Source organism: Natrix helvetica (assembly GCF_964273705.1).
Source record: "Natrix helvetica genome assembly, chromosome: 3".
In the NCBI taxonomy this organism is placed as follows: Eukaryota; Metazoa; Chordata; class Lepidosauria; order Squamata; family Natricidae; genus Natrix; species Natrix helvetica.
The window spans coordinates 62,194,253-62,222,138 of record NC_138549.1 but is presented as its reverse complement, the minus strand read 5'-3'; the positions used below and the strand labels follow the sequence as shown (position 1 = coordinate 62,222,138).

Sequence of the window (27,886 nt, the reverse complement as noted above, 5' to 3'; positions counted from 1 at the left end):
CAATTACTTGAGCATTTCTGAACAAAGTACTCAATCATTTTATTTGGATACATCAGGTTCTTATACCAGATGCATGCAGTTCAAATAAATGACATAATCCTGACATAATCTATTCAAAATTTAACTGTTTTAACTCTCACTCTTCAAGAGAATTTAGAATGTTTCATTCTTTTCACTGTAATCTATCGACTCAGAACAGATCAATCTTGGCTATGTAGTATCTGTAATAGGCTACTATGGGATTCATTAGATACACCAGAGGCTTAGTGCCACAATCTCCCTCTTCTTAGAGTCTTCATCCATATTTTAGACAGATAGAGTTAAGTTTTTAGGAAGGGGGAGGGGGTGGGAATAACCAATGTTGAAACTGTCACTGGGAATTAAAGTATAATGCACTGTCTGCAGCACCCTAGTGCAGAGTTTGAGAACTGCTAGAGTGCTGTGAGCCGATAAGTTTGGGAACCTCTGTGCTATCGTATGGCAAGATTAACATGAACCTCTTTACCTTTCCAGTTAGAATGCTGTGCTGAGTGCCAGCTGGAATTAATCCTCTGAAAGGCTGACCCACTTGTGTTGGCCGACTCAGGCTTTGAGCCTGAGGTTGTGGTGGAGTGTGCTGTAATGGAGGTTGAAGGGATTGTGGAAGAGCAATTAAAGGCTGGCCTGCTGATCCAAAGTTGGGCAAAGAAAGTTGTGATCCTGGTATAGGTACTGTTACCTGGAATAAAATGGCAATGTGTTAGACAAGCAGAAACCTTATTAACTGCATTAAAATAAAACTGTCATGTTTGAACATGACAAGAAAATATAAATACATATATAATACTGTTAATATATCCTGTAACTATTTTTTTATGAAAGTGTTCATATTTCTATCCTTTAAGGTTGCAGAGAAAACTTTGAAATTCAACAGGCAGTAACTATTTTTCAGACCACAAGGTGGATTATGTTCATTACAAATGAAATTGTTCCATTATTCCCCCATATTATACTTAATCCCTTCTATGTTTGTGAATCCTGTAAATATACAGATTTTAGAAACAGAATGTCAGTTCATTAGTTGCAAATGTACTTTGGAAGTTCTGAACTTGCAAAATCAGGGCAATCTTATTTACTACTGATAAAGAAGAATATTTGTAGCTAAGGGTTCATTGGTGCTCTCTATGCTTGGTTGTTTTCTTGCAGATGTTTCATTACCAAAACTACTGTATTTTTCGGAGTATAAGACACACCAAGGTTTTGAAGAGGCAAATTTCAAAAAAGTAGGTAGATAGAGGGATAGAGAGGGAGAGAAAGAAAGAGAAATACAGTAGGTAGGAAGGTAGATAAAGGGATAGAGAGAGAAATAGAGATAGATAGAGAAATACAGTAGGTAGAGGAATAGAGAGAGAAATACAGTAGGCAGGTAGGGAGAGAGAGTGTATGTGTAGATAGAGGGATAGAGAGAGAAATAGAAAGAGGGAGAGAAATACAGTAGATAGGTAGGGAGAGAGAGTAGGTAGGAAGATAGAGGGATAGAGAGAGAAATAACAGTAGGTAGGTAGGGCAAGAGTAGGTAGGTAGGTAGGTAGATGTTTCCAGGTGTATTTATCCATGTGCTGGAGAAGGAAATCACTGACAAACCTTAAGACTTTGTTTCTGCTGGCACAGCACTTGATCAATGTAATTCACATCAGTTAAAGAGCTTTCTGAAAGGAAAAAAAAGTTTTTGCACTCTGCAAACCTCCGAAAACGGGCCCGTTTTTTTTCAAATAAAAGGCATGAATAGCCTTGGGGGGGGGGCGGCCTTGCAGAGTGCTCTTAGGGAAGTGGGAGGGGGGAGAGCAAAAAATGTTTTTTGTCAAAAAAAATTGCATGCATAGCTTATGGAGGCTTATAGAGTGTGCTGCTGGGGGCTGGGGCATGTTTTGCTCATTTCTGCCCTCCCCAGCCCCCAGGAGCTCTCTGAAAGCCTCCATAAGGGTATACATGGCCATTTTGGTGAGGGGGTGGGGTTTGGGGAAGCAAAAACGCTGTATTCGATGTATAAGATGCACCCAGATTTTCAGCCTCTTTTTTGAGGAAAAAAGGTCCGTCTTATACTCCGAAAAATACGGTAGTCACTAGCAGTGGTAATGTTGCCTAGTTTGGGTAATGAAATGTCTGCAAGAAAACAACCAAACTCAAAAGAACATGAGGGATCCCTCAATCTTATTTACTTATTTATATTTTTTAAAATGGCTAGTAGTAAATAACCAATTAAAATCAATTCTAATCAATTAGAACATTAAAAAATAATGAAAACATGATGACATTAACAAACACTGCACATACACAAAGCCAAGACATTATAATAAACAGAGCAACTGAAAAATATGAGCAAATATGGAATTGGGTGATACTACATCATTGTACATCCATCAGTCTATATCAGGGGTGTCCAAACTTGGGAACTTTAAGACTTGTGGACTTCAACTCCCAGAATTCCCCAGCCAGCATGGCTGGCTGGGGAATTCTGGGAGTTGAAGTCCACAAGTCTTAAAGTTCCCAAGTTTGGACACCCCTGGTCTATATCAAAGCACCCAGTAAAAGGCACCCGAAAAAGAATTGTGCCTGCATGTTCAGGTAAGAGAAAGGATTCTTCAACGCTTATGAGGCAAAGCTTTTTCCGTTGAGGAGGGCTTGCTAGTGGCACACCATAGCCTGAGTTAATGACGTGTCACTGAAACTGTATGTGCCAGAAATGAGACTGGGCTTAATTCTGTAAACTTAATTCTTTTTTAAAAAAAAAAAGATTGTTATTTTTTATTACAAATTTTAAATTCTTTTATAAACAAAATGTTGCCCGGGTTTTCCCCTTTAGCATCCTCTCATATACATAATTCATTTTACATCCTATTTCTATTTCCAATTTCAGCCATATCATTTTCTTTCCATATTTTTCATCTTAAACTTAATTTCTTTTTAATACATAAACAATATCATTATTTGCTCCTTCATACATAAACAATATCATTATTTGCTCCTTCCAAGTTAAACCAAATTATCATTTCATTTTCCATCTGTTATTCTATTTTGCTAGAGGTAACATACATTCTCAAATTCAATTTTTATATAATAAGCATTTAACTTAATTAGTTATCCACAATTAATAATGTTATTATAATTCCCTCACATCTTAGTTAGCTACATAACATTAACAATGTTAACACATTTCACTTTAATCTACTAATATATTCTTCTTCCCTTCTTCCTTTTCTAACCATTTTCTCTTGCTCTCTCAAAAATTCCACTTCTTTTAGGTTCTCTTCTTTCCACCCATTCTCCTGTCTTCTTTTTCTTATTTTTATAATTACTGTATCTGTTCTTCAAAATCCTTTTTCTCCCTTTTAATTTTATTGTTATGGTAAATTTCCTTTGGGTTTCTCCCAATATTTCCCCACTATTCCCTTCTTTACTGTTTAGTTTTCTCTTTTTTTGGGGGGGGCATTCCCCCTTGTCTGGCTTTTTGTGTGCCACTGTAAATCCCAGTAAAATCATCTAAATGTTTTTCTTTTTCAATCACTCTCTCTTCCATGTTATCTTCTTGTTCTTCATTTGAACCCTCTTTTATCCCCTTTTCTCCTTTTCTCTGCTCTGAACGCTGTAAGCTTAATTCTGATAGGGAGGTAGACTCTTTCCAGGAGGAAGTCCGCTTCTTACCCAAGGCTTATATTAGTAACTGATTCAGGATTTCCATTACTTTGTTTGAATTAGATGAAAATGGAAAACAATGTCATGTTACTCTCAATTCTTCTTCATATTAAATAGCATAGGAGACAAAACTGAACCCCATGCTTTACCATATCCCAACAGTATTTCCATCTAACCCATTCTAGTATGATTAGAATTATTAAAGAGCAAATGCTAATTTTTGACTATTGCTCCAAGGAGGATACTATGATTGTTGATATTGTATAAAATGACTAAGAGAACTTTCAGGATTCCTATTTTCTTTCATAAATGACTCTCTAGATGAATTTGAGATTATATGATCCACATATTGGGGAAACGATGGATGTAAGCAGTTGGATGGGCAAATACCTCCTTTAAAGGACTGAAGAACATTCTCTCATATTGTCAGGTTTTAATTCTTGCCACAATTTATTCATACTGTTCTTGTTATTTGCTTTCAAATCGGTCTTGGCTCCTGGAGACTACATAAGGCAGGTCTATGCAGTTTTCTCAGAAATATTTTAGAAGTGATTTCTCAGAACTTTCTTTCTAAGGTTGAGAGTGATTACCCTAAAACCACCCATTGCTGCCATGGGAGGACTAGGTTTCCCCTTTCCTAGTCCAGAGGCAAAGTGGTTCTTATTCACCTATTTGGATCTTAATCATTCAAACAAAACATAATTCAAACATAAAGAATTTTTTCCTTAGAATTATCTTAAATACCATCATCTTAATATGGCCTCTAAATTATTTTAAATCTGAAAAGTTTGGAAAGCACTATAGCAACACAAGAGCAGCAAAACACTTTTCTTCTGCATCATCTCACTTGTATTATGTTAGCCACTTTCTGTTGGTAACAAATGTCTTGTTAGTGAGAGCTGCTTTTAGCAGAAGAAGGTGTCTTGTCGGTCTTTCATGAAACAACCAAATGCTACAGCAGCGATAATAAAACTCCAAGAACTAGTATACATCTTTTCATCTAAGACTCTGAGCACAATTATCTCAACAGGCTGAAAATGTCACTAGGAAATGATCTGACCATAAAAAATTATTAAAAACCTATCTATACATTCCTTATGCATCATTGAGAAAACAAGATTTAGATTACGATCCACTCTCTACTGAGTTTTCAATATATCGGGTTATGTACTGGTGCATAGCATCAATTGAATTATAAGATGTCCAAGAAAAGGCAAACTTGGTGAAGATGTTGAAGACTTCTTAAAAAGCTGAAGGCTTTTAAAAAGGGACATCATGACCTCATACATCTTCACTCTATGATCACTGTAAGGGGAAACACAGTGAACATGCTTCATATTAAAGAAACTTCCGACAAGAGAATATTTTAATAATAGAGGGGGACCACTCCAAAAAAATAAATGTTCCTGTGCTAAAGCAATCTATTAAAAAGTAGATATTATTTAAAAAGTAAATCTTCCATGTTTAACTATTGTTTTAGATTTCTGCTATATAGAGCACTATCTACTTTGCACAAAATGGAATATTCTCTTGTCATTGAACCATAGTATTACATACAGCAGACACATATGGATAGTTAGAAAAATTGAAAGCCATTTACCATGCCATAGTTTACCTGCTGGAGAGTACTGGGAGACTGAGCAGTATTATAGAAGCTTGTCTGCCCTGGTTGCTGAACCTGTCCAGAATACAAATTTGAGGCCTGGGTAAGAGTAGCTCTCGCCTGAGAAGAAAGAGGTCAACATTTTTTGGGTGATTAAGTAAAGTTATTTTAACTTGAAAAAGCAGAACAAATATGAGTATTTTATTTTGTTGGTAATAATTCTGCTTACTGTAATATTTTACTATTTGGAAAAGTAGCTATTATAAAGCAAATAAACATTTATTGTATAGCTGCCAGCTGAATCAGAAAAAAGCATTAAACATATCTTGACTTTCATATATATATGCTTCTAAAACTTGCCTTATAACTAAGACTAAGATATCTTGCTCTATTAACTCTTTGTTGTAAAGCTAAGTGCTGAAAGATGTGGTTGAAATCTCAAAACTATATCAACCAAGTTACTAGAATTATTTCCACGTTGATAGGGTTACAGTGCAGAACTGCCTTGAAAGTCCCCTTAACAGTGGGATTGCTATGGTAGAGAGAGAGTAGTTGTCAGATGAATCTCAGTATAATTACTTACAATGATCCCAACAAATTGTAATCCAAAAAACTATAGACCTCACCAAGAAGCTTCTCATCCAAGCTTCTTGGATTAGAAGTGAAATGTCTTCAAAGAAAAACCAGAAAGTCCAGTTGCCTCTTGAAAAAGCACCTTTGGGACTCGCCAAGAAATGTTAGATCTCAGACAGGGTAATCAAAATAATGAGCAATCCATAAATTACATGAGAATGTCAGATGACTGAACCTGATCTTTTCACTAAACGTTAAGCTTTAGCAAAATGTTTTGCTAAAACCTATAATATTTTGCTTACTGGTTGCTGCTGACTATCATTAAAAAAAGGAAAAACCATAGGTAAAAAGTAGGTAACATATATTTAAATGGCATATCAACTTAATATGAGATACAGCATATATGCAAAAAGAAAAACTGTGGAAAAATACATCAGTATTGAACCTGGCGCATTACAGAGAGAAGGTTATTCCAAAAAATCACTGTTATTTTGGAGAAGGCCAATTTCTTTATGTCTGCCCGAATGCAAATGCAAAGAAAAAAAATCAATGCTAACTATATTATGATTATAATATATGCTTACGGAAAGTGGATGTAACTAAAGACACTATTTTAGACAAGCTGTTCTCAGGTTGTATAGGACTTTGTAAAAGCAACATCCTGAATCTGACTGATAATAACCAGCAGTCAATGCAGATCTTTCAGCACAGGTATAATGTGAGCACAGAGTCATCTTCGAGTCAGTAGCTTAGCCTTTGCATTTCACGTCAGCTGTAGCTTCCAGCCTAGCTTCAAGTACTGTCCACAAGGACTATAATCTAATCATGAACCAGCAAAAAATGGGCTGGTTTTTTTTGCAAAAAAAAAAAAAAAAGGGCATGCAGATATATAGTAGAGAAAGAAAGGTGTTCAGTTCTTAATATTTGAGTGTATCTTCTTAATAAACATACTAGTAATAAAGTATTAGAATATTTCCTTTCTGCCTCCCTCCTCCCTAAAAATTATTTGGGGCCACATTCTTCCTTCCTTCCCTTCTCCTTCCTTCCATCTCATTTCTTCCTTCCTTTCTTCCCCCTCCTTCTTTCTCTTCAGCAATTAAAAACTTCCTTCTGAGCAGAGCAGCTTCCGAAGGCTTTTCAATTTAAAGCAGGGGTCTCCAAAATTTGCAACATTGACTTGTGGACTTCAACTCCCAGAATTCCACAGCCAGCCATGCTGCTGACTGACTCCTGATTTAAAGCTACGGCATTTGTTTTTCTTTGTTAAGCCATCTCCCAACTGAAAAGTGAGTCCTGATTTTTTTCCTATTAACACCTCCTTCTTTCTTTCTTCTTTCTTTCTTTCTTTCTTTCTTTCTTTCTTTCTTTCTTTCTTTCTTTCTTTTTTCTTTCTTTCTTTCTTTCTATTTCTTTCTCCCTTCCTCACTCCCTCTCTCCTCTCCCCCATTTCTTTCAGGCAAACCGGCAGGGAAAAAAGGCTTAAAAAAAATTATGTGGATTGCGTGCGTCAAGCCTTTTTTCCCTGCTAGTTCAGCAAACCGTTCAGGCATTTCACCCCTGCCTGAAACACAATAAAGCCCACCCATTGACCTCCTGCTGGCAGGCTGGCTAATAGGGTTAGCCAGGAGAGGCGGAGAAGCCAGAGTGCAGCCAATCGGAGCCCTCCGAAAGGAAGCTGAGGGAAAGATAGTATGTTACAGCAGTGATGGCGAACGTGTGGCACGCGTAGCCATTTGTCAGGGCGCGCAAGGCCAGCTGAGTTCACCCTTTTAAAAATCCATTTTTCGCCCTCCCCAGGCTCCAGAGGCTTTATAGGAGCCTGGGGAGGGTGAAAACAACCTCCCCCGCCCCCCCCGGAAGCCCTCCGAAGGCGTCAGGGAAGCCTCCGGACGGTCCCTGAAGCCTTCGGAGCGCTCAAAACGACCCTCCGAGCAAACCAGAAGTCACTTCTGGTTTGCTCGGAGGATCGTTTTGAGCGCTCCGAAGGCTTCAGGGACTGTCTGGAGGCTTTGCTGATGCCTCCGGAGGGTGTCCGGGGGAGGCTGTTTTCGCCCTCCCCAGGCTCCTATAAAGCCTCTGGAGCCTGGGGAGGGCGAAAAAGCATGTAAAAATGGGAGGGGGAGCGCCTGTAGTACGCGCATGCGCACTGGGGGTCACGCATTGCATTATGGGTGCAGCACGCCCGCACACGACCCCCCTGCACTCCCCCCACTTATGGCACGCGAGCCAAAAAAGGTTCGCCATCGCTGTGCTACAGCATGCTTTTCTCCTCCCATAGTCTCCTCAGTGCTTGCTCGTGGTCCCCCTCCCCAGTCTAGCTTGATTGCAGGCAGAGCCACATTACCTTTTACAAGGCTGTTGTTGGTGAAGCTGGGTGCCAGTGAGGGCAGGTTTTTTGCATAGCTTTGTCCAGATGTTTGAGGGGGGGAGGAATAGCTTCCTCCCCAGGTCCCCGGCCTCATCCATTTCCCTCTCGAAAGCTGGACAAAGCAGGGGTGGATTCCTGCTGAAATTTTTTCAATGAAGATTGTTCTGCGCATGTGCAGAACAGAAAATAAAGATGGCGGCATCCAGGATAGAAGCGGTACGGTCACGTGCCCAGCTGAGTTACTACCTATTTGGCTGAACTGGTCCGAACAGGTAGGAACCCACCTCTGATCCATGCTATTCAGCTGACACATGGTAACAATGTCAGCCAATGAATAGGCATAGCAACTAAGTCAGCCAGTGAGGGCTACTTGGATTCTGACATTTGCTGTGTGAGCAACAAGGAGACAGGAAGGAAACTGGCTTAGCCGAGAACTGAAAGTGAAACTGCTTGTGTTTTGCTTGTATTTACTGCTACCTTGGAAAACCTGCTTTTGGCAATGTATTGCATGTTATTATTTTTTTGAATCCTGCTGAATCAGTTACTGTGTGTGCTTTCTGAATGTGATTGTTGCTGCAAACTCTAAACAGCCAGGTCAGCTTCAGCACTTATTGCAGCCTGATTGGTGGGTGGATCGGACTGCTGGAATACCCCCAATCATCTGTTCTGGGCTGCAGGGATTGTCACAGACCATCACTGCCTCCATGCCTCATGTTTATGGCCTCTGGTGGGGATGGGGTGGGACTACATTTGGTGTATAAGACGCACCCAAATTTTCACCCTCTTTTGGGGGGGAAAAGATCCATCTTACACTCCTAAAAATACAGTAGTTCTTGAACAGTAGTGGATATGATATTAACAGTAATTTATGAACCATTACAATTATTCATAATTCTGCAGTCTTATGATTTACAATGTAATCTGAGCTTTATTTTAATAAAGCTCAGATTACATTGTAGAAAGAGATTAAAAAATATTACAACTGAAAAGAAACTGGTTAAACCAACAATAGCCACAAAATAATGTATTGTGAAATGTCTTTAATACAAGTCGACATTCAGTGTCTTGTTGGGAAAAATATGCAAAGCCTTAGAATAATCTTAAGAATGAGAATGTTATCAGATGAATCAATAACAATCTCTTTAAATATTAATGGGCCTCTGTTCACAATTTAAGTCACATTTACCAGGATTACTAAATTCTAAAATATAAACCTTCTCTTGGGACACTAAACATAAACATAACATAACTATGTTTATACACATCAGTTTCCTTTTGTTACATCAAAAAAGGCAATAATTCCAAAGCTTCAGAAGCCATGTTAGTACCCACTGTTTTTCTTACCTGGAGCAGATGTGTATCAATAAGTTGGGAACCTCCTAATCCTGAAGCTTGACCTAATTGGTGCTCATACAAGATAGGAATAGGCTGAGTGTTGGATGTTTGTTGAAATGCAAGGCTTGACTGTGCTTTGGCAAGTTCTTGATGCTGCACTGTTGGGAAGTTGTGTAAAGCTGTGCCCGAAAGAACCACTGGAGATGGCTGAGACAAGCCACTCTGCATAAATGCCTGCTGAGATCTATTTTAAAAAATGGTCCAAATTAATTTAAATATTGTTAATTAGAAAGTTTAAAGCTGCACTGAAAAAAATGAGCAAAATAATCAAGCTAATACAATAGTTTGCATATAGTTCTATGCTTATATTTAACCAACATACTTGTAGTTTTATTTAAGGCAAAAAATTCCAATGTAAAGCATGACTGAAAGCTGGGCTTATAAATTCTGGCTTCTTTTAATATTATTTACGGCTGAATTTGAAATCTTGGTTTATTTGATGCTCTACCCATGTTTTTAGGCTTAAGAGGAAATAAATTAAGCAGGACTCTCCTCAGGCTAAATTGTTCCAAACACACAACTTAAATATAAATGTGATCTGTAAATAGAAGGGAAACTGGTAACAAAAAATAAATAAACTATCAAAATTTCATTCACCATCAAATATGTGCATAAAAACCAATAGAGCAAATGCTATAGCAAATTTTTTTTGTAAGTATGTGGTGCACAGAGAAAATTTTTTGAGAGACAACTATATTTTTATACAGTTTATGCTTTGCCAGTATGCTTTTTTTAAAACTACTGTACTTACTCTCCTACAAAGGAATTGGGTGTTGTACTTTGTGTCAACAAATATAAGGCTTGGTATATGGTGGTGAGATTGCTTTTCGTTATCGTCAATTAGGAATTGGATATGGTACAAAGTTTGTCATCAGAGGAGAAATTTGGAAAAAGCAAGAAATCACACATAGCTGAGTGACAATACCTTTTTATGGCATTAATTTATCTTGCATTACTATGAATCAGAGCTCAAAGCTATGATTCCATATTCTAAAAATAACAAGCCACTGTTAATAAAGAATTTGTAAAATAAATAATAGCTTTAGTCAATGTAATCATTTTTTCTGAATTAAGGATATATTCACTTTCTTATTAGAATATTTGTAGGGTTGTGACATTATTGAAGGGGCAGAGCCAATCGCAGATAAAACTAAACAAGTATTTTTTTTTATTTTAGATTATGTTTTTCATCTTATTTGTAAAACTTCAAATGAGTATTTGTAAACAATTAATTAGTAATTGTACTGTACTTGTTTAAATGACATGCCTGATTAGGAACTACTTAAATCCAAACCTCACTACTTATTTGAATATGCTACAAAAATGCAGCATATCATTCATCTCCCTCCTTACAACTCACAATGCTTCTTTCAGGTGCAATTACAAACAACCAGTAACATTCTGAACAAAGAAGGTATTTCATAAAATGCATGTACTAATATTCTTAAAAATTCCAAACCTTCTTTCACTGTAAGGAAATCTGAACACTGATTTGTAACAACATCAACAACCACCACCACCTCCTCAGTTAAATAAACTTAATTGATGTTAACTTAAAGTAATTTAAAAATACAGTGCAAATGATCTTGTATTAATGGTATGAATAAACTAGTAATGCAAATATTTAGAGCCATGGTGGTGCAGTGGTTAGAATGCAATATTGCAGGTTAATTCTGCTGACTGTCAGCAGTTTGATTCTCACCGGCTCAAGGTTAACTCAGCCTTCCATCTTTCCAATGTCAGTAAATGAGGACCCAGATTGTTGGGGGCAATATGCTGACTCTGTTAACAATTTAGAGAGTCTATAAAGCACCGTGAAGTAGTACATCAGTCTAAGTGCTATTTAGGAGAAAAATACAGAAACCAGTATTTTCTGTTTCCTGATTCTTTCTATCATCTATCTATTTATCTATCTATCATCTATCTATCTATCTATCTATCTATCTATCTATCTATCTATCTATCTATCTATCTATCTATCATCTATCTATCTATCTATCTATCTATCTATCTATCATCTATCTATCATCTATCTATCTATCTATCTATCTATCTATCATTTATTATAATTTATTATGTATGTATGTATGTATGTATGTATGTATGTATGTATGTATGTATGTATGTATGTATGTATGTATAAGACTTACCTATAGGGCTGCAGAGAAGAATTAAACAACTCCTGAGCCTGGGAGACAGCAGGTGCTGCTCCTAAACTCAGTTGAGCTTGATGCTGTCCTTGAAGAGGAGCATATATTGGAATTGGTATCTGCTGAACTGAAGTAGGCTGGAAGGAAGAGACATAATTTCAATATTTATGCAACCCATTGACACAGTATACTCTCCTGAGCTAAATCCACCCAGCTAATCCACTGATTCTTGTGGTGTTTCTCCAGTCTCTCAACATAGAGGTCTATTCTAGCCTTATGGTTTCACATCCTTTAACTGTAAATGTAATTATTTATAATATTTGTATATTGCTTCCCATTTTAAAAACCCTATGAATGATTAACAATAAAATGATATATGAGACACTGAATAGTGAATTGGACATTTGAATATGCCCCAGTAGCACTAACCTGTGGCACCTCAACTAATAATTGTACAGCAATTTCATTGTAGGACGGAAAATACTACTGCTAAATTTGATTTATAAGAATTCTGAACTGTCTCAGACATCCTAGTGTTCAATTCACAAAAATAATCTTGCATATTGGGATTCCTGTTATCTTTTTGATATAATGTAAAATATTTCCATATAGGGAATCCTTAATTTAGCATGGGCAACATCCAAAATTCCTATTGTATTTGTAACATTGGTTGATAAAATAAAGATTTCATTGTATGAAGGTATTAGATTTATCAGGCAGATTTTTAAAATTTAAATATCAATAACCAGTCCTCCCTGTAATTCTTAAATCAGATGCAAAATTTCCCCCCATCAAGTCTGCATACTGGTGATAAACACAATTCTCAAGCTGCTTCTAAGATAATTCCTGCTCTTTTTCCAATGGTATTGAGACAATATTTTTGTTGGTGAAAAATATCACCCCATACTCTCTTTTACTTCAACCTATTACTTATTCATTTTCACCAAGAATGATATAACTTCTTCACTAGAGTAATTAAAACCAACTAGCACCAATGCTAACTTAACTTTTTATTGTAAGAGTGATAACAAAAAGCAAGGCTGGATAAATTTCAAGCTAGATTGATTTAATTTAACCTGCATATATTTGCAAACAGTTTGTTTATCAATCTCACCAAATGTACCTGTGACAGTCCTGGTTGAAATCCTTGCTGCTGGGCAAGTGAAGGAGGAGCCAAACGGGCATGTTGAGTATTGAATAAATGAGTTGTATCCATATAGAATGCAGGAATTTGAGCTATAGGACCACAAGAAAAGATAAAAATTAAAATATGAACAAAAAAAAATAACTAATCCAATTTTTAGAGGAATTCCAATATTCTTTTGTATACTAAATTAAGTTTATATGACTGGGAGAAAACAGTACTGAAGTTTGTAAGGATGCATACCAGAAAATAAGCCAACAGAAGAGATGAACTTAAATTTAATGAATAAATTTGTCACATTACCTGCTGCTGACTGAGACACATAGACCTGTGGACTTTGTTGTTGTTGGGCGATCAGAGGTGGCATACAGCTTAACTGGGAAAAATGACCAGCAGATGCTAAATTGCTTGTTTGTAATTGCTGTGGTTTCACTTTACAGATGTTGGGTGGATCAGAGGTTGTAGTGGTTTTTGTACTTAGTGAGGAAGTAGTGTATGTTCCAGCTCCTAAGATCAGAAATCAGCAAAGCAAGATTCTAGAGTTACTGACAAAATATTTCAGCATAATAATCAAAAGATTGATTCACCTTAGCTGGTTGCACCTAATTAGATGAATCTTAATGCAAATTGCATTACAGCAATATTTATTAAATATTCTTTCAATTTCAGAACATTATTGTACAAGGATACTACTGTCTACATAAAATGGCATGATAGTGAAACCTTAATGATATGCATAAAAACTATCTGACAGCGACATACTGTACATAGCAGTTATTCTTCAACAATGACAATTTCCTTGAAGATATATTAAATAACAATACATTTTCCTTGGTGTACTATTTGCTAAACCAAGATTATTTATTTCAAATGACAGCAACCTATCTCAGCTCTTTTAAGACATTTTACATTATTTTCCTAGACACAGGCAATATACTAGAAATATGATACCCTATAAAATGAATTTAAGAATTAAAGTTTTAAGATTATCCAAAAGCCAGATAAACTTGTACATTACTTTATGTCCCTGAATTATCTGTTCCTTTATACAAAAGCAGCAAATCAGAATGTTCTTTATAGAAATATTGGTCGATAACTTAAAACTTTTAATAGCCAGGGTGGGTTAAGGAAAGGAATAGGATTAGAATTATTGAAAACTCTCCAAGTAAGATGGACTCCCATAAATATGACAAATGGTAAAACTACTGAAAGGCACCAGGTCACCTGTTTTAGATAAAAATCTGCCAAAAGGTTGTACTAGTAGAAATGTTTTCACAGTAGACTCAGATTATGTCCTACGTGTCTTATATTACATTGGATCAAAACTGATTTATTTATCTGAACAATCGAAGACAGAGATCCCCAAATCCCGGTCCCCGGCATGCCAGCAACCAGGCTGTGTAAACAAGCGAAGCCCCATCCATGGGATGCAGGCAGCACACAAAACCACACCCCTTCCGGTCTGCGGAAAAACCTTTCTCCACAGAACTGGTCCCTGGTGCCCAAAAGGTTGGGGGCTGCTGATTTAAGAGATTTACTGTTTCTTCCCAAGCTTATGTTCATTAGGACCACACATTCAAAAGATATAAACCTGCACCATGTGGACATAATGGCAGAGCAATTACTATTATTCATTATTATAATCAGAATGGAACATTTAGAAAAGATTAATATTTTGACAAAATTAATTATAAATCTCCTAATTCTCTTCTATTGTGTTTTATCACATCTATATATTTCTACTACTAAAAAACTCCTGATTAAGAATGATCCTGATAGTCTGCATTATTTGTTCATTCCAGACAGAAACTTTATAGAGCTTTAACTGAGCCACTGGCAATGGCTGTAAGCATCAAATGTTTGACTGGAGTACAAACTGTTTTTTTTCTTTCAGAAATACCAAGTAATAATTACTTTAGAGAAGGGGTATCAAACTGGGGGCCTGCAGGCTGAAGGTGTCACGTGCAGGCCACGCCCACCCCAGCTCTACAAAGGCATGTAACATACGACGTGATATGTCACGTGACAAGATCAGGTTTGATACCTGTATTTTAGAGAAATGATTTCAAAATTATTTGGCAGTTTTATTAAATGATGAAGAGAACTGAACTATACTGTACATTGAAAAAATCATACTTCAACATTTTGTGTTTAGAAATATATATTAAAATTGTTCAGAGATGCTGTCATAAAGGGTCATGAAATTTAAATGACTCAAAATATAGTGGGATGCAATGTCTCAGTGGCTAAGACTCTGTGCTTGTCGATCAGAAAGGTCAGCAGTTCGAATCCCTAGTGCCGCGTACTAAGTGAGCTCCTGTTACTTGTCCCAGCTTCTGCCAACCTAGCAGTTCAAAAGCATGTAAAAAAATAGGGATAATCTTCAGTGGGAAGGTAACAGAGTTCCATGCGCCTTTGGCATTTATCATACCAGCCACATGATCACGGTGACATCTTTGGACAACACTGGCTCTTCGGCTTTGAAACGGAGATGAGCACTGCCCCCTAGAGTCGGGAACGACTAGAACATATGTGCGAGGGGAACCTTTACCTTTAACAACGCTTTTGTAAAGCACTTTTGCTTGGATATACACCTAATTAAACTTATACAGTTCAAGGCATGATTAAACGCCAAAGATGCAAGGAACTCTCTTACTTCCCACCAAAAGTGATCCCTATTTTTCCACTTGCATTTTTACATGCTTTCGAACTGCTAGGTTGGCAGAAGCTGGGACAAATAATGGGAGCTCACTCCGTTATGCGGACTAGGGATTCAAACCGCCCAACTGCCAACCTTTCTGATCGACAAATTCAGTGTCTTAGCCACTGGGTCACCGCATCCCTTTTCACTAATTATCAATATAAAAAATGCCCAAGAGCCTTGTTAAAGAAGAATGATTCGAAGTTTTTAGTTCTAATAATTTAGATAAACAATTTAAAAGGATACAAAATTAAGCGAATCAAACTAAAATATCACACACCTTGTTTTTTAGATAGGACTGAACCAAATAATAAGTAAAGTAAATAAGTAAAGAAACAAAGAGAGCTTTATTTTAAAAAGATAGCAAGTTATTCAGTCACATTTCTCTGTCATATTTCCTAAAGGTTAATAATACCTGACAATGAAGTTGTAGGTGTAACAGAAGCTACAGGAATGGGAGGCATGGGTGCACTTGAAAAAGAGCTGTATGTACCACTGGTTGGTCCACTGCTACTGCTGCTGTTCCCACCTCCGCTGCTGCTACTATTGCCACCAGTAACAGGAGATGCTGATGATGTAACAGGTGAACTCTTTTCTCCCACATTTGGTGAATTCTCCCACGCTTTGCGAGCAGATTCCATCTATTCCGCAAAAAAAAAAAAAGGCTTTATTTTTAAGACCGCTACTACTTTTTCATTTCTATATGTTTGTTTCAATTTATTCTAGATAACTCCCTATTATTTTAAGTAAATCTTCAGGGAAAAGCAAACTCCCTTACTGCATTGCAAATAAATATGACAAAGACAGTCAATTGTCTTTGTTTCTGAAATTAATCCACTCCGATAGATCTGATGACAGTCCAGTAATGCTTGTTATTTGCAAAGCCCACCATATTAACATCATTAATTCCTTTCTTGTATTACTTCTCTGGAAACTGCAATAATCAAATCAATGAAAAGGTGATGTGGTTCTAAGCCCTGCATCTCAAATTATGGTTGACTTTCATAATTTAAGAATACAGAGTAGATCCTGATCATTTTCACTGTCAAAATATAATGCTATAGCTTTCAAATACATTATATCAAATGCCAATCACTATGATACCACAATAAATTGATAGATATTCATATTTTAGCAATATCAGTGACAGACCTGCCCCAGTCAGGTCCCTTACACAAACTGGTTTGTGCTTCTTTGGTCTCCGTCATTCCCCCCTCCCTTTACAACCCCATACATTTATTGCCCACTTGTTCTCCTGTGCCCCCTCCCCCCTGGCCTTTGATGACAGGATGCCAGCAAGGCGCCAAGCTGAATATCAATAATCTATTGATGAAACTGTTCCCAATTGCACTGTGTAAATAAACAAAATTGTAGTTTCTCAAAACACAATCAATTTTATGTAGACATTTACTGGCACCTCATGAAGACTTTGTTAAAACGCTTTTTCTAGGATACAGGTAGCCCTCAACTTACAGCCACAATTGAGCCCAAAATTTCTATTGCTAAGCAAGGCAGTTTCTAAATGAGTTTACCCCCTTTTTATGACCTTTTTGTCACAGTTGTTAAATGAACTGCCTGCATTTGTTAAGTTAGTAACATAACTGTTAAGTGAATCTGGCTTTCCCATTAACTTTGCTTGACTGAAGTTTGCAAAAAGTGGTCAAATAATCTTGGGACTGCCGCTGTCATCAAATGTCCAAATTTGGTCACATGACCATGTGGAAGCTGCAACTGTTGCAAGTATGAAAAATGGTCACAAGTATTTTTTTTAGTGCCATTGTAACTCTGAACAGTCATTAAATGAATGTTTATAAGTGGAGGACTACCTTGTATGAACTATCCAAGCATAGAAAGGCCACCTTGGTGGAATAAAGATATTAACTGGGAATTCAATATTGATAATAATTCAGCTCTTATAAGATGACCAATGGTGTGTGTGCATGTACTTAGCATCTTCCTACAGAAAGGAAATTGGCTGTATTTGACTGAATGTTTTTTTGTCCTCAGATTCTCATAGATGAAAAACATTCCACAGAATACAATTTGAAAACTGTTGCATAAAATCACTACATGCTTATTAGAAAAAAGGCATGGTTCTTTGTCAGAACAACACTTCAAACATATCATATTTGAAAAGGTTAAAAAAAAGGATGCTTAATTTTTTTTTAATGTAGAGACAGGATTAATATATATATATATATATATATATATATATATATATATATATATATATATATATATATATATATATATATATATATATATATATATATATATATATATATAGAGAGAGAGAGAGAGAGAGAGAGAGCTGTATATATACAGTATATTCTAAAACAGCTCTTACATCCAGTACAGTGTCTGGCACATGTTTTATAATTATTTTAGGAAGTATTGAGCCTCAAAGTTTCATTTTTAAATTCTGTTTATGACTTCTTTATGCATATATATAAAGCATGTTTTCCTCATGCATGCCAACAGTAAATGTTATCTTCAAGAAATAATCAAATTCCAGGAGGAATTAAATTTAGAGAAATTTTACTGACATGAGTTATGCAAAAGCACATATGTATGTATATATCTATATCTGGACTTATGTATGCATCGATGAATGGATAGATGAACAGACAAAAAGGTAAGAGAGAAGGGGATAGAGATGTACTAATGTAAGAACTAAAACTAAAGTATGTCATATTAAAAGAAATCAATTGATCTACCAAATTATTAATATTAGAAAGCTCCTGTGTTTAGTAAATAATCAGAATTTCTGGTTTTAATGTTACAATTCTCCAGATATGCTTAAGATGAAAACAATGTTTGTAAAAAGTGGTTCTTTGATATAAAACTATATTATTCATCAAGATTGCTAAGATTTTTTTTTAAATTCTCCTTAATACTGTATTTAACTTATTAACCTTGCTCCTGCTAATACAATTTTGCTCCTCTGAAATTTAAATTTAAAGTCATATTAATTAGAATCCTTTTTGGATTCTAATTGGAATCCAATTGGAAAGGAGGAGAGGAAGAGGAAGAAGAGAGAGAGAGAGCTCTAGCATTCTTACTGTTCTGAACAGAATTGATGTCAATCTCCAAATAATTGTCACTTACTTCATAGCAAATTGAAATGGTATCCAACCCAAAATATATCTTGTCAATATGAATTTTGCCTATCTCCTACATCTCATATCATCACCAAAAGAATACAATTAACTACCAAAACAGTAACTATAAAGAAGTCCACAAATATTAATCAGTCTATTTCTCAATTTGATGTATCCTAGATCAGCTAACCAATATCCATCAAATTGCTATGTTCAACCATGTTAATACAAATCAGAAAAAATAAATTTAAAAAGCTCTGCAATACTAGCAATAAGCACCTTTTCTATATGTGGAAAGGGAAATCATAGATAAATCTTATTATATATTCTGATCTATATCCAATTATACATGGCAGATAGCAGTTTCTTGGTGTTAAGTTACCAAACAGGGTTAAAAGAATACAATGAATACTCTCTTTTTAGTTATTTAGAAAAAAAAAGTATGCCACTCCCTAATCTACAGCAAAAGTTTAAATCTTTCCCCGGCATGCAAGAAAATTACCCTGAAAGGGACATGGTACATACCTTGAGGGTGAGGTCGACGGTAGCGGGAGAAACTGGAGTTAGGCTGGAGCTCTGTTGTAGAGTCTCCCTCCTAGGGAGGGGAAGGGTGTGGGGCAGGGGCACCTGAAAGGTAGGCAACAGAGGTCACATTCTAGCTGGGTCTATGACAAAAGCTCCATCAAAACCAAGAGCTCAAGCAGTGCAACTGAACGAGGTAGTCTTCCACTTAAGTACTTGACAGGGAAGCATTCAGAAGGAGGGGGGGGGGGTGTCTGACACATGGGAAAAATTATCTGATCATTTATGATCTTGGAATATTATATAATTTTTTTAAAAACAGGAAAATAAATTTCCTTTAGATTGAGCCTCAAAAGATTCATATGGATGTGATATAAATGTATCTTTCAGATACATTTCCTTCTATAATGCAATAAAAGCATAGAACTGCTGCAAATATAGCATGATTTTACTTGAAACTTTTTCATTGGATTCAAAACTTAAGAGGAAGTTATTTGAACTTGACAAGACACCTTAGGATTTCCCAAACAAGGAAAGACAAACAGAACTTCTTATTCCTCATCATTTCCAGTGCACTAAAATCATCACCTTACATGATACTGCCAAAGAATGGAATAAAGCTAGTTTAACCAATAGAAGTACTGGTATATGAATTTTTAAGTCATGCAACTATCAGGAAATCCAAGGCCAAAATTCAATACGCCAAATACACCAAGAATTAGATACTGGTGTATTTGGTACGAAAGAAGAATGGTACACCAAATACACCAGTATCTAACACTTTCAGAAGTGTTCTGCTTGGATGTGATTCAACTAAAAGCTTTACATTCTTCTGAAAAGGAAAGCAACAAACTCTCACAAACCAGAACCCAGTGTATTGAATATCATGAGATACATTTAATAAAAAACAAATTATCCATAATAAATTCTTGAAGAAATATTGTAATGCTGCCCCCCCTCCCAATACAATAATCAAGAGATGGCATTGCAAAGCAAAAGAATAAGGCTTCCATGGTAAAAGATACTTTTAACTGCCAGATAACATTTGACACTTTGCAATATTAATTACAGCAGGCATGATCAAAACAGCTCTTTTAATTAGCAACTTTTCTCTCCAAGGTTAAAATTATTTTGCATTCATAATTATTTCACAAATATATTCACTAAAATATTTATTTGTTTACATATTAAATAATTAGATACCAGATGGCAAGGAAACATTAATAGAAAATCAGTATATGAAACTTAAGAAACATATTTGCTTTCAGAATGGTTGAAATTCATATTCCTAATAGTCACAAAACCTAATCATTTAGACCCCACTGCAGCCATTTCCCTAAATTATTTTTTTGTGTGCTACTCCTATTTTTAAGGTCCTCAAAAAAAGAAAAGCTTTACAAACTTTTTCCTTACAACAGTAAAGGCTGAAGAGTAGGAAGGAGTCATTTAGACAGTTAAATAAAATCCCTGCTCCATCTGCTAATACAGCAGCAGTAACAGATATTGCAGAACTACAGTTTGATTTTCATTTTCATGTACCTCTCTCCTAAACATTTTTCCTTTTGCCTTGAGTTTTTGAAAATTAATTTCATAATTTAGGCTCTGACTAAACAATTCATCCAAATCATAACGTTAAAGTTTAAAACTAGTAAAAAAAAACATACACTCCTTGAACTCCTCCCCCCCCCAACCAAAAAAAAATAATTGAAAAAAAGAATATAAACACCCAGTACAAACTTACTCTACCTGAGAGCAAGCATTCTTAATCAGGTCCAGTTTGTCATTGTTATATGATTAAAATTTGGCAACCATTCTGGAAACTTCTCAATCCTGATAATTTAAAAGATATCCCACTATTGCCACATGAAATTAATCTGGTAGGTTATGATGAGAAATTAATTCTACCCTCCAAGATTGGAAATAGAGACTTCAGAAGTATGTATGCTATTATCTCAATTTCAGACTTTGAACAGATTTATCAAATGTTGTACGCTACTCAGTCATTTTGTGTGAGATGGACACCTATATACATACATATGTATGTGTGCACATGCATTTAATAAAGAAACAAAATGACCTTGGTAAGAATGCCATTAAACCTTTTCAACAGCATCACTGTTAAAAGATGATCCAACTATGACTATGTGAAAGTTCTCCTACGTGGTAGACCATAAAAATATTTAGGGGTGGTAAATGTTCATTGTAGTGGAGATATGAAATGCTGGTTTTCTTTCTTTGTAAATCAAAATCAATTATTCTCTGCTTCAGCTTGCTCCAGGTTTTGTCTAAGTCCAGCATAGAAACAAATTGGGTGTTGTGCGGTGAGCTCACACTAAAGGTGGGATGTGGACTACTCTGATATTATAGTGGTATAGAGGGGTATGAAGAATTTCATACATACATCTTAGTATTATAAAATAGTAAATTTGGAGTAGGGACAAAGGTTTTGGCCTAGAAATCAAGACATTGTGAGTTCTAGGCCTCCCTTAGGCACAACAGCCAACTGGGGTGTGGCTTTGGGATAGGAACTCTCTCTCAGCCCAACCAACTTTACAGGGATGTTATGGGAACTATAGGAGGCAGGGACATTAGCTTTGTTTGTCACCTTGAGTTATATATTTAAAAAGGCAAGATAAAAATGTAATAATCATCATCATGATCATAAAATGGTTCATATGAGGAACATTTTTAAAAGAGGGATATAGCTACTTTGATCCTTTTGGATTTTGGTAAAATTGAATGACACTATTAACCAGTCCACATGACAGTATAAAATAGGTGATATAATAATGTGTGTTTAACAGTTCCTAGGGCCTTTGCTCTTTATTACAAAAGTAAAATCTTAGCCCAAACGGGATATCTTTGTATCTTCCTTCTAAGACTTCAGTAGGAAGGGCATCAAAGGATGAGTCAAGGAGAATGTCCTCCTATATTTAGGGAGTGTAATTTAACATGGGTGTTAACAAATCTGAGGAGGAAAATGAACAGGAGTAGGACAGCAGTATGTTGCTGGGAAAAAGATAGCTGAACTAACTATCAATTCTTAATTTGCCGCCCCAACAATACTATTGTACACCTGTATCTGAATGTGCGAAAGATGGAATAATGAAATCCAAGGATGTCAGATCAGTGGGGGCAAAACATGTTTTGGCTGGATGTGTGAAGATGCAAAACTAGGCATTGGTCTTATTGCAACTGATACCAACCTCATGGGGAAAAAAGGATTTGAGACACAACAGATGAAGTAAGTGATGCATATGTATATACATGCTCTAGAATGCATAACTATATGTTCAACTGGACATGTATCTATATATCTATCTCTATCTCTATCTACCTACCTATGATATTTACACAAATCATTGTTTTTGGACGTGCCGGATTTAAGAGTGTACTATGTAATTACCCTGAATGAATATATTTTCTTAATTATTCATTGAATAACCCAGTAATAATAAGTGTATACTTCTTTATTTTAATATGCAAAGAGCACATCACGTATCTTGTAGATATTGTTTCAACATCTAATAACTTTTTACAAGTTTTCCAGGATATTTTAATTGGGAGTATATATGTTAACGTTATTTAAAAGCCATGATTTTATTCTCAGTAGATAAGAGAAATGTAGCTTATTTAATAATATTTGTCTACAGGTATAACCAAAATCTAAAATAATTTAATTTTAAAATAAAATTAAATAGAGGAATTATACTATGAGATAATCAATACACCTACATTTGTAACTAAAGCCTCCTCCATCTTTGCACTGTTTGTTGCCACTGTACTTGAATGAGAAGACGGTGTTGTATAGTCTGTTACAGACTCCTGTAAAAAAAGTTCAACCAGTTTATCTAAATCATATACGCAACTTCACTCAAAAATATGATTTGAACTTTGAGCAGAAGAGAATACTTTGTCATTTTCAAATTCCCAAGCTGAATTTCTCTATTAGGATAACTTAAAACTGTTAACTTTACATATTCAGTATTTTTTTAAAAGTAAACCTTTGTTGGTTATTATTTAGAGAGTAAATGTAAAGAGCTATAGTCTATCAATAAAAGAAAAATCTGAAACATGATTTTAAATTTCATATAACCACTGAGCAGGAAACCTTAAATTCCCACTCATTTAAAATATAGAAAACACTAGCAACACATTTGATATTCAAATACCCTATTCAGTGGTCTGAAGCACCAAGCCACGAAACAGTACTGGTCCATGGCCTGTTAGGAACTGGGCCACACAGTTACAGGTGGGAGAGCGAAGCTTCATCTGTATTTGCAGCAGCTCCCCAGCACAAGCATCCCATTTAAGCTCCATCTCAGATCATCAGGCATTGGATTCTCATAGGAACACAAACCTTACTGTAAACTGTGCATGAGAAGGATCTGGATTGTGCACTGCCCCCCCCCCCCCTTTTCCTGGTCCATGGAAAAATGTTTTCCATGAAACAGTTCCGGATGCCAAAAAAGTTGGGGACTGCTGCCTTATGTCATGTCAGAAAAACTGTGGATTGAAAGACTCTTTCCAAAAGTACACCATTCGCATTATTTAAGAGAAGTAGCCTCAAATATTGTATAACAATGCCAAAATGAGTCAAGAAGAATTGCCTCATATTGGATTCTATGCGTTTGTTATGACTTTAATAATAATCTGCACGTTATTAACTACTAATATCAAAAATGATTAAGAGACTTCTGAAACATTGGACATCCCAATAATTGAAAGGATAAACATCTATAGGTTCTACCAGTTCTACAGTTTCAATGAATCGCAATCCTCGCAACACATTCTCCAATATCACATTTTTCTACTATAGAAATAGTAGAACAGTAGAAAATAGTGATAATAAATCTTACTACAGCTAGTCCTCAATTTATATTCAGTTTACCAAATGTTCGAAGTTTTGACAGAACCCCTAAAAGCTACTTACAACCTGGTTTCAAAGTTCTGACATAACACATGCACGCCCGCACACCCGAACACCCAGTCATATGATCATAGTTTGGGCACTTAGCAACCATTTTGCATTTTTGGCATTTGCAACCAGCTGTGGTCACGTGACAAGAGTTGACAACAATTTTGCCAGAAACTGGTGATTACTTCTGATTTCTGGCAAAAACTAATCCATAGCAAATCGTAAATTCACTTAACTACCACTGGAGTAGCTTAACAACCATCAGAAAACAAGCCGGTTGGTCACATGTGACCTGCTTTATCTGTCACAACTTATGACTGTAATTGATAGGCTCAATTATGATTATAACTTGAGAACTACTTATACTATTTTTTGAAATGGGGAGAAGTCAACTAATATCAAGATTGTCTTCACGACAAACAGACATACACTTCTTTTACGCTCTCACTTCAGAAAGCACCATAAAAGAATGTATTTGATAAAATTTGGGCAGGAAATAGGCACTTCTATTTTCTTACTTTTTGAGTTGTTCCAAATTCTGCAGCCGACACTGATATCATTGTTCCTATTTCTGTACTAAGTTCATTAGTTGATTTGTTTTCTTTAGAAGTAATAGGATCTGAGCTTCTGACTGTATTAGCACTGGACTTTTCTTGCATCTCAGAATCGCCCTGTTGAGCCTCCTTTACTTTTTTGTTCTTTAGTGATCGCTCTTTCCCAATTGGGCCAGGCTTGTATTCTTTGCTTTCTACTGGATTCATATCTGGAAGCTAAAAAGAATTAATATTTAATGTAAATATATGTATATGCTGAATTCCAGAAGAAGGTATGGAAGTAATTAATCCAGTGACCACTAAGTTGTTTTTGTGGCTCATCCAAATTTGTATTTGTATAATACCTAACTATCTTGATTCCAAAACTTTAAGAAGGATTGGATTAAATATTTGGCATATCAGAAAACCTGAAGGCTTTAGACTATATTGAGAAAGGCAGAAAAAATCCTGAATATAATTATGTAGTTATCAGGAGTTGAACATCATCAAAGAATAATTTATCTTTTAGCTATGTTCTATAGAGGGAAGAAGGGAGATCATATGTGGAAAAATTCATCAGATTTTGTAGATTTCCAAATTCCAAGTCAAATTAGATTTTGTTTGATTCTAAAGAAACTTCAGATTTGTAAAAAGTAACCCAAACCAAATTAGGAACATTCAGAAATGCGAACTGTACTCCTGAGCACTGTAAAAAGCTATACACTTTTCAATAATAAAAAACAGAATGGGAAGAAGAGAAAGAGACAGATCTGATGACATATAGTTTTATAATCTATGATTCTAGGTTCCAACTACTTCAAATTTCTTACATTGTTTATTCAGTAAAATTGAGACAGTTATCTGTAATTGGGAAATCTATTGCATTAATAAAAAGCAACTAAAACCCAATTCTGGTAAAAATTCTGTTAAAGGTAGAAGATAACTCATTCAGACATGAGCAGCCTCTATTAAATTAAAGATGAGTCCTGACTGTTTAAGCATCCTGTATACTGTATGAACTCAACAATTCCTTCTCCCCACTACAATGACTTCAATCATTAATTTCTCTTTCACAAGATCCAATGAGGAATGGAGCTTTTTATTATACATTTTGTTCAAAATTATTGGAGGATTAAATTTCAGGGTGCCTCTCTAATTGATGAGAATTGGAAAATTTCACCCACCTTTTGTGTTTTTATAGGTCCTGCACGTGGTTGTTTTTGCCTTTGTTCTTTTGGTTCAAGAAGCTTTTCTGAGGCCTTATCTGATACCGGCCCAACTTCACTATCACTCCCACTAGAGGCTGGAGCTCCAAACTGAATGGTTTCTATTCCCAAATCAATTCCACTTTCCTGTCCAGCAGGGGTTCCCTAGTAAAGGCACCAATTTTTTTTATTTATAACTCAAGTAGACTTTTGTGCTGTATTGAAGCATTTAAATATTTTGGAGAAATTACACCTAAAAAACTTGTGAACCCATATTCATTAAATTTTAACAAGTTAAATCATAGAAATCAACAAAAAGTATCTTGGTTGGGAAAAATAACCACAAAGTATCTATTTTACCATATTTTTTATATTTCAAACCCACTGTATCTTTCTAATTATGCAGGAATGGCAGAATTACTGAACAACTTTATACATGAGGGTAAAATGACACAGGTTAAATTGTTTATAGCAAATCGGAGAAGGGAGAAATAAGAATTCCAAATTTACAAATGATATTACAATGTAATACTATTGAGTAGTATGTTTGTTAATATAACCTTGAACAGTTTTCAAATTGGCTTAAATATGAAACTAATACTTTAAAAATAGTTCAATGTAAAGCATTATCATTTTCTAGTTGTTCATTAAAAAAATTAGGTAAACCCCTTGTGGAAAAGAATAGCTAAAACTAATATAAGATAGTGTTTACTCTCTTGGATGCATACACACACACACACACACACACACAGCAATGTCACCTGTCCAAAACAAGTTGTAAACAGTAGGTTTGAAGTACATCTTCTTAAAACAAAAAGTATTAAAGGGGAGATTGAGTTTTAATACAGGTAGTCCTTGACCAAAGTTACAAGAGGCACTTAAAAAAAGTGCCTTATGACCAGTTCTTACACTTATGACTAGTGCAGCATCTCCAGAGTCATGGGATCACATTATGAGTGCTTGGCAACTGGCATGTTTTTCCAATGGTTACAGCTTCCTGGGAAGTCTGGGACTCATTTGCAATCCCATTCTAGGGAGCTTCTGACAAGCAAAGTCAGTCAATGGGAGAAGCCAGATTTGCTTAATGGCTGCATGATTCACTTAACAACTGTAATGATTCACTTAACAACTATAGCAAAAACAGTCAAATAGGGGCACAACTCATTGAACAACTACTTGTTTAGTAACTGTGGTCATTAGTCAAGGACTATCTGCACTTAATTAGATTTTGCTTATATATGGGTATTCTAGACGAGTTAAAAATAGGTTAGAAAATAGATTGTTAAAAAGAAACACTGAGCACTGTATTAGTTGACACTACCAATTACTGATAGTCTTACAGCTTACAACTGTTACTGAGCCCAAAATTTCTGTTGCTAAGCCAGACGACTTTGCTTGTCAGAAGGTAGCAAAAGGTGATCTTTGGGATACTGCAACTGTCATGAATACATGCTGATTGCCAAGCATCCAGATTTTGAACACATGACCATAAGGGTATTGCAACAATCTTAAAGTGTGAAAACTGGTCATATTTCAGTGCCACTGTAACTTCAAACAGTTACTAAGTGAATGGTTGGAAGTAGGAGGATGTACTGTATTAGTATGTTCCTAATGTATTATGAAGGATTTATTATACAGTAACAGAACTAGCTAATTGAATTATGTATTTAAATTTAAAATTAAAAAATGAAACAAGATGAATCTGTATTCATCAGATCTTAACATACACCATTAATTTAGAGAAAAGATGCTTTCAGGCACCTTTTGGGTCACTTTTCCTTTATACAAGTGAATGAAACAGTAACTCTAATCATTAATTAATTAATTATGAAGAGCAAAAGCATCCTAGAAAAAAAGCAAGAGGGAAATGACATCGCATCCTCAGCAGAGATTTCAGATTCTTTGTCAGGGAGAAAGCTTTTACCCTTTCAGCCTATTGGTTCCTTTGATCTGAATGCGAGATCCTTTGCTAAAAAGTGGCTGAGATTGTTTTTAAAGGTC

At 35.7% G+C, this 27,886-nt stretch overlaps 1 protein-coding gene across 7 annotated transcripts in view; it reads right to left on the bottom strand.

Moving 5' to 3' along the window:
• PRRC2C (proline rich coiled-coil 2C) overlaps positions 1 to 27,886 on the bottom strand; it is an 81,311-nt gene that overhangs the window by 10,213 nt on the left and 43,212 nt on the right. For 2 of the 7 annotated variants that reach the window (XM_081948225.1, XM_081948230.1), the window contains exons 21-31: positions 25,865 to 26,050; positions 24,666 to 24,917; positions 22,965 to 23,054; positions 19,233 to 19,334; positions 16,022 to 16,247; positions 13,209 to 13,412; positions 12,885 to 12,997; positions 11,762 to 11,898; positions 9,561 to 9,795; positions 5,273 to 5,395; positions 506 to 718 (exon numbers count right to left, since the gene is read on the bottom strand). In XM_081948225.1, coding sequence (XP_081804351.1) covers positions 506 to 718; positions 5,273 to 5,395; positions 9,561 to 9,795; positions 11,762 to 11,898; positions 12,885 to 12,997; positions 13,209 to 13,412; positions 16,022 to 16,247; positions 19,233 to 19,334; positions 22,965 to 23,054; positions 24,666 to 24,917; positions 25,865 to 26,050 — 1,881 coding nt within the window. The remainder of the gene's footprint in view (positions 1 to 505; positions 719 to 5,272; positions 5,396 to 9,560; positions 9,796 to 11,761; positions 11,899 to 12,884; positions 12,998 to 13,208; positions 13,413 to 16,021; positions 16,248 to 19,232; positions 19,335 to 22,964; positions 23,055 to 24,665; positions 24,918 to 25,864; positions 26,051 to 27,886) is intronic. The other 5 variants (XM_081948226.1, XM_081948231.1, XM_081948227.1 and 2 more) reach the window with 4 other exon arrangements.